General features: G+C 49.3%; 1 protein-coding gene across 1 annotated transcript in view; it reads right to left on the reverse strand.

The window, feature by feature from the left end:
• Positions 1-2,379: 2,379 nt before the first annotated feature.
• pde1a (phosphodiesterase 1A, calmodulin-dependent) overlaps positions 2,380-7,748 on the reverse strand; it is a 22,318-nt gene continuing 16,949 nt past the window's right edge. The window contains exons 10-15 of the mRNA XM_083921803.1: positions 7,651-7,748; positions 5,044-5,125; positions 4,812-4,932; positions 3,856-4,040; positions 3,547-3,708; positions 2,380-2,497 (exon numbers count right to left, since the gene is read on the reverse strand). The exon at positions 7,651-7,748 is cut by the window's right edge and continues 23 nt beyond it. Coding sequence (XP_083777929.1) covers positions 2,439-2,497; positions 3,547-3,708; positions 3,856-4,040; positions 4,812-4,932; positions 5,044-5,125; positions 7,651-7,748 — 707 coding nt within the window. The 3' untranslated portion in view covers positions 2,380-2,438. The remainder of the gene's footprint in view (positions 2,498-3,546; positions 3,709-3,855; positions 4,041-4,811; positions 4,933-5,043; positions 5,126-7,650) is intronic.

Genomic DNA, 7,748 nt, shown 5'->3' on the forward strand with positions numbered 1-7,748 from the left:
GTCTGACAGTCTGCTCCACTCACTCCTGGTTCTGGTTCTCCTGTGCCTCCCTTCCCTCCAGCGGGCCCAGTAGCACGGCCTGGGCCTCCAGCAGCGTGGTGTCGACGTTGGGTCCCAGGAAAGCAGCACAAGAGGTGGAGCTTCCCCCTGAAGTCAATACACAGGTCGTCCTGGACCATATGGAAGAACCTCCTGACCACCAACTTGTGTTTCGCGAAGCTGGATCCAGGTGTGTCTGCGGCAGGCGGGTCGCTGCTGGAGGTCCTGCTGGCGTCTGATATGAAGTTCTGGTGAACGGACCTACATGCAGGGACTCTGACTGCAGCCACTGGAGGTGAGTGCAGTTGTTTAAACAGTTACGTTTGCTCTGACTAGAAAGAAGAACTTATGTGTGCTCACGACTTTGTTTCCCACTTGCTCCCGTCACCGCACCGAGACCCTGAAGAGGAGTGTGAGTCCGGTCCCAAACACGCTCTGGTAACGGTTTGTTTGTGGTGGGAATGCAATGCGACCTCTACCCGAACCCAACTACCACTGCAAGTTTAAGCTAAATAGCTCCGGTAGCCAGGTGCGCTTTGCATTCTGGGATGTGGGAGAGCAATGTCTCTCATAACTATGCACTGGTCCAGAACACTTCCCACCAATCAGCAGAGGGAACGCTGTTTGTTGAGATGCATTTTGATTCACTTGGATTTTTCTACAAAATTTACAAACTCCTCAATGAGTGGAAGCAGCCCTGTGAGCCCCGTGATGCTATGAGCTAAATGCTAACGTTAGCAGGCTAACATGTGCACAAAAGTAAAGCTAACATGCTGACTAGCGGGTATAATGTCTACCGTCTTAGTTTAGGGTGTTAGCATGCACAATAGTTATCATGATTCATAGTTGTTGAGACATTTTGCTCTGAATCACATCGAACCAGCCTCTTGGTGGCGCTAGAGCAAAGAGAAAGTCAAAACATCCTCTGGGAACCATGAATGTGTACATCGTTTGATGCCAACCCGACCCATAGTTGTTAAGATATTTCAGTCTGGACCTGAAGCCACGCAACAACCATGATTATTCTTTGACAGATCTGACATCACATATTAGGGCGTGGCTTCGAGCGGCGTTCACACCGGGCTGTGCCAGACACGACGAAATGACTGGATTAGATACAAAGTCAATGTCGTGCAACACTTTAGGCGCGTTTTCCACAACAAGATGGACGCGATTTGAAAATATTGAACTTTTCAGGCGTGTCGCGCGACAATGTGGCCTGACAGCCAATGAATGTTGGCTGCCATCCCGTGTCGGCCAATCAGAAGAGTAGACTAGCTGCAGTCCTGGTGACTCCCATGGACACTCGATGTTTTGTCACAGCGTCACCCACCAACGAGCAACCGGCAGCCGGCTAACAGCAGCCCGGCCCGGGTTCGACTCCCGGTATGGGAACTACGTTTTAGGGGCGGCAGAAGCTCAGTGCATAGGTGACTGGGCTAGGAACCGAAGGGTTGCTGGTTCGAGTCCCTGTGTGGACCATGATTGGAGTGTGGGCTGGAGAGGTGCCAGTTGATCTCCTGGGCACTGCCAAGGTGCTGTTGAGCAAGGTACTGAACCCCCAACTGCTCGGGGCGCCGGTCACTGGCAGTCCCCTCGCTCTGACATCTCTCCATTGGTTGCATGTATAAAGGTCCTGTCTGAGCATGTGTGTGTATTTCGGGGCCTGTGTGTGTGTGTGTGTGTGTGTGTGTGTGTGTGTGTGTAACATGAAAAAATAATAGAGTGAAAATTCAATTTCCCCATTCGCGGGACAAATAAAGGAATTATTCTTCTTCTTCACCGAGGCCCAGGTAGTGTGAGTACAAACGGGCCTGGAGGGGAGGACAAGGACCCTAAAGCACGGGGCACGGGACGGACGCACAGTGGGAGGGCGCCTCTTAAAGACTAAATCCACTCAGGCCCAGTCTCCTAAAGAGGCGGGGCCATGACCAAACACGTGACACAGATACAGGAAGTTACTGTGAGTGTAAATGAACTCTGATAATATGAACAGAGCAGAACTCCTCACGTATTCAAACGTCTCGTCTCCTCAGATGACCGATGTGTGGTCGGCCTCAGACATGAACAGCCGCCGTACGCTCGTTGGTTTTCACGCGTCTGCCTTTATTTTTATCCAGACTTTTAAAATTTTCACTTATTTTACAGACATTGTTCCTCTGAGCCGCTAATAAAATCATAAACACTTTCACCACAGTGAGAGGACCGTGACGCCGATAACAAGCTGTCGCATGAATGTCTGATGTGTTTTCAGGGTCGGTTGTAAACATAAGGTCTGGGGGCCCTTTCGTGGGCCACTGAGGGTCCGTTGAGTCAGCTGCTGTTTGAACAGAACCTGAACCCTCGTCTTCGCTGCACCGTTCCACCTGCCACAGCGGGGAGCTCGCCGTGGAGCGCCGTCACGCGTTTTCAGGCACTTCTTCGTCGTCCACCTCCTTCTCCTCCCCTGGTCCCGCCCCTGCAAAGGTTACCATAGCAACAGGTCAGCTCACAGAAAGTGGAGGCCTCCAGGCATCGGGGATGTGATGAAGAAATGACACAAAAATACAAAATGCTCGACTGTGAATATTCACACCTGTGATGTGATGTGATCGGCTCCACAGTTATGCACCTGGGGCTTTTATTGTGAAAGGTAAGAGCAGCCTGGTATGAGCTTCCTTTGTCACGATGTTAAAGGAGGAAGGGGAGAGCGGGGTCGACTGAAACACTTTTCAGTTAAACGTCTTTTTCAAAGATGACGTAACCTATATAAATCATTTTATCATGTGATTAACGATTCACATGTGTGTTCTCTCAGGGCGCACTCCCACTGTGCCTCCGTACCGTGCCCAAACAGGTTTCACGGGTAAAGTCTGGTTCCTTTGACCAGTGTGAGTGCAACAGTACCACGTCTAGGAGCAGCACGCTTGCCGTCCACGGCCCGTTTGGGAGAGGTGGGCTTTAGTGAAGCACGTTTGCACGTGTACGAGCACGAGCGTGCGCACGTGTACGAGCACGAGGCCTACTGCGGTTCTGAGGTCATTTCCTGTGCGCCTGTTGGGATGTAGAAAAAAGAAGGAGGGACCATGCGCGGACATTTCAAACAATGGCGGTGAAAGGTTCACGTTGGTGTGATGCGGAGGTGGAGTGTTTACTGCAGATTTGGTCGATGAAAAGATTCAAAAACAGTCGACAAGACGCACAAAAACTCCGAGGTCTACGGAAAGATCTGGAAACAAAGCCACGCATCGCCATGACGTCATCAATGCGTGTGACGTGTTACGGCGTGATGACGTATAGGCAGCAAGAAGCATTCTCCGAGGCCCAGGTAGTGTGAGTACAAACGTTTTTCACAGGAAATCCCAGTGTTTCAGTTGTTTTTTAACCGCTTTATTTTAGCGTAATTCTGTTTTCTGTGTGAAAGAACTAAAAATATATTGAGGTGTGAAAAGATGGAAAAGAAAACGCCCCCAGTGTTTAAAGCCCTCAACAGGTCAGGAAATGATGCGTGCGGGGTCATGTTCGTACCGTTGCAGGTCAGGTGGACGGGTGATTTGTCGCCGCGTGTCTCATCAGAAGGGGGAGCCTCCGAGGTCTGTGATTGGTCGGAGGCATGTCCGTGTGATTGGCTGTCTGAGGTGACGTTAGACTCCACTTCCTGTTTCTCCTCCTGCTCCTTATTGGCCAGCTCTGTGCACAACAACACGGGAACAGTCTAAGGAACACAGGTTTGAGAAGTGTGTGTGTGTGTGTGTGTGTGTCCGTGTGTGTGTGTGTGTGTGTGTGTCCGTGTGTGTGTGTGTGTGTGTGTGTGTGTGTGTGTGTGTGCGTGTGTACCGTGCACGGACAGCTCTTTCCATCTGTCCTTGTTGCTGCCGATGACGCCCGACAGGTGGAGCTTCATAGCCGGCAGGTCGATACCCGTCAGGGAGAAGTCCATCTGTCCGTCATCGCTGTTTCCATGGCGACCGCTGCTGTGTCTCTGCACCGACTCCACGGTAACCGAACCACTTCCTGTTAGACTGGAACAGAGCGAGGTTAAAGCAGGAGGAACCACGAGAGACTTCCATGTTGTTGTTGTTGTCGTTGTTGTCGTTGTTGTTGTCGTTGTTGTTGTTGTCGTTGTTGTTGTCGTTGTTGTCGTCGTCGTCGTTGGTGTCGTTGTTGTTGTCGTTGCTGTCGTCGTTGTTGTCGTCATTGTTGTTGTCATTGTTGTTGGTGTTGTCATTGTTGTTGTTGTTGTCGTTGTTGTTGTCATTGTTGTTGTCGTCGTCGTCGTTGTTGTCATTGTTGTTGTCGTTGTTGTCGTCATTGTCGTCATTGTTGTTATCATTGTTGTTGTTGTTGTCGTTGCTGTTGTCGTTGCTGTTGTCGTTGTTGTTGTCACTGTTGTTGTTGCCGTTGTTGTTGCCGTTGTTGTTGTCGTTGTTGTTGTCGTTGTTGTCATTGTTGTTGTTGTCGTTGTTGTTGTCGTTGTTGTTGTCATTGTTGTCACTGTTGTTGTTGTCGTTGTTGTTGTCGTTGTTGTTGTCATTGTTGTCACTGTTGTTGTTGCCGTTGTTGTCGTTGTTGTTGTTGTTGCTGTTGTCGTTGTCGTCATTGATGTTGTTTACGTTGTTGTTATTGTCGTTGTTGTAGGAGTCGTCGTTGTTCTTGTCATTGTTGTTGTTTGTTGTTGTCGTCGTTGTTGTCATTGATGTTGTTTACGTTGTTGTTATTGTCGTTGTTGTAGGAGTCGTCGTTGTTCTTGTCATTGTTGTTGTTTGTTGTTGTTGTCGTTGTTGTCGTTGTACCTGGACCTCCTGTTCCCCGTCTCTCGGGCCTTCCTGTCCTCTTCTATCAGAGGACCGATCACTTTCTCCGTCGTGTCGATCAGGACGCTGAAGGTCGGCTCCACGATGAAGTCGATGAAACCTGCAACCAGAGAGAGAGACAGGAAGAAGGGATGAAAGGAGGGAAAGGAGAAGTGGAAGGGTGGAGAGAGGTGAAAGTAAAGAGGTTTTATTGGTCGATGGCGGTTCTTACCTATCTGTGATTGGGCGATCATGGTGGCTTTGCGGTCACACAGCGGAGAAAAGGGAAGTCCCAGCTCCACCTCTTTATCGCCCTGGAAGAGACACAGTCGCCACGGCAACATGAACACGGAGGACTCAAATCAACTGTGACGTTTTTATCTGCTCGGTGCCGTTTGATCACCATGGAAACGCAAACTCTGTTCAAAGAGAGAGGAAGACCTGTGCAGCCCTGAGAGATGCTGCAGTAAAGGTAAGAGTCCTAGAGTTACCTGTCTGAAGAACTCATGCTGCGGTAAAGGTAAGAGTCCTGGAGTTACCTGTCTGAAGAACTCATGCTACGGTAAAGGTAAGAGTCCTAGAGTTACCTGTCTGAAGAACTCAGGCTGCGGTAAAGGTTAGTCCTAGAGTCACCTGTCTGAAGAACTCATGCTACGGTAAAGGTAAGAGTCCTAGAGTTACCTGTCTGAAGAACTCAGGCTGCGGTAAAGGTTAGTCCTAGAGTCACCTGTCTGAAGAACTCATGCTGCGGTAAAGGTAAGAGTCCTGGAGTTACCTGTCTGAAGAACTCACGCTGCGCTAAAGGTAAGAGTCCTAGAGTCACCTGTCTGAAGAACTCATGCTGCGGTAAAGGTAAGAGTCCTGGAGTTACCTGTCTGAAGAACTCACGCTGCGCTAAAGGTAAGAGTCCTAGAGTCACCTGTCTGAAGAACTCATGCTGCGGTAAAGGTAAGAGTCCTGGAGTCAACTGTCTGAAGAACTCATGCTGCGGTAAAGGTAAGAGTCCTGGAGTTACCTGTCTGAAGAACTCAGGCTGCGGTAAAGGTTAGAGTCCTAGAGTCACCTGTCTGAAGAACTCATGCTGCGGTAAAGGTAAGAGTCCTGGAGTTACCTGTCTGAAGAACTCACGCTGCGCTAAAGGTAAGAGTCCTAGAGTCACCTGTCTGAAGAACTCATGCTGCGGTAAAGGTAAGAGTCCTAGAGTTACCTGTCTGAAGAACTCATGCTGCGGTAAAGGTAAGAGTCCTAGAGTCACCTGTCTGAAGAACTTATGCTACGGTAAAGGTAAGAGTCCTAGAGTCACCTGTCTGAAGAACTCATGCTGCGGTAAAGGTAAGAGTCCTAGAGTTACCTGTCTGAAGAACTCATGCTGCGGTAAAGGTTAGAGTCCTAGAGTCACCTGTCTGAAGAACTTATGCTACGGTAAAGGTAAGAGTCCTGGAGTTACCTGTCTGAAGAACTTATGCTACGGTAAAGGTAAGAGTCCTGGAGTTACCTGTCTGAAGAACTCATGCTGCGGTAAAGGTAAGAGTCCTGGAGTTACCTGTCTAAAGAACTCATGCTGCGGTAAAGGTAAGAGTCCTGTAGTTACCTGTCTGAAGAACTCATGCTGCGGTAAAGGTAAGAGTCCTAGAGTTACCTGTCTGAAGAACTCATGCTGCGGTAAAGGTAAGAGTCCTGGAGTTACCTGTCTGAAGAACTCATGCTGCGGTAAAGGTAAGAGTCCTAGAGTCACCTGTCTGAAGAACTCATGCTGCGGTAAAGGTAAGAGTCCTGGAGTTACCTGTTTGAAGAACTCATGCTGCGGTAAAGGTAAGAGTCCTGGAGTCACCTGTCTGAAGAACTCATGCTGCGGTAAAGGTAAGAGTCCTGGAGTCACCTGTCTGAAGAACTCATGCTGCGATAAAGGTAAGAGTCCTAGAGTCACCTGTCTGAAGAACTTATGCTGCGGTAAAGGTAAGAGTCCTGGAGTTACCTGTCTGAAGAACTCATGCTGCGGTAAAGGTAAGAGCCCTAGAGTTACCTGTCTGAAGAACTCATGCTGCGGTAAAGGTAAGAGTCCTAGAGTCACCTGTCTGAAGAACTCATGCTGCGATAAAGGTAAGAGTCCTAGAGTCACCTGTCTGAAGAACTCACGCTGCGGTAAAGGTAAGAGTCCTGGAGTTACTTGTCTGAAGAACTCATGCTGCGGTAAAGGTAAGAGTCCTAGAGTCACCTGTCTGAAGAACTTATGCTGCGGTAAAGGTAAGAGTCCTGGAGTCACCTGTCTGAAGAACTCATGCTGCGGTAAAGGTAAGAGTCCTGGAGTTACCTGTCTGAAATACTCGTGCTGCGGTAAAGGTAAGAGTCCTATAGTTACCTGTCTGAAGGACTCATGCTGCGGTAAAGGTAAGAGTCCTGGAGTTACCTGTCTGAAGAACTCATGCTGCGGTAAAGGTAAGAGTCCTGGAGTTACCTGTCTGAAGAACTCATGCTGCGGTAAAGGTAAGAGTCCTGGAGTTACCTGTCTGAAGAACTCATGCTGCGGTAAAGGTAAGAGTCCTGGAGTTACCTGTCTGAAGAACTCACGCTGCGGTAAAGGTAAGAGTCCTGGAGTTACCTGTCTGAAGAACTCATGCTGCGGTAAAGGTAAGAGTCCTGGAGTTACCTGTCTGTAGAACTCACGCTGCGGTAAAGGTAAGAGTCCTAGAGTTACCTGTCTGAAGAACTCATGCTGCGGTAAAGGTAAGAGTCCTAGAGTCACCTGTCTGAAGAACTCATGCTGCGGTAAAGGTAAGAGTCCTAGAGTTACCTGTCTGAAGAGCTCATGCTGCGGTAAAGGTAAGAGTCCTAGAGTCACCTGTCTGAAGAACTCCTCCATCAGACTGTGGGTCCAGCGGTAGTGCAGCGGCCAGGCTTTGGCGGGGTGGCTGATGTCTGCGGCGTGAAGCATCAGAG

Source organism: Echiichthys vipera, assembly GCF_963691815.1.
Source record: "Echiichthys vipera genome assembly, chromosome: 10".
NCBI lineage: Eukaryota > Metazoa > Chordata > Actinopteri > Perciformes > Trachinidae > Echiichthys > Echiichthys vipera.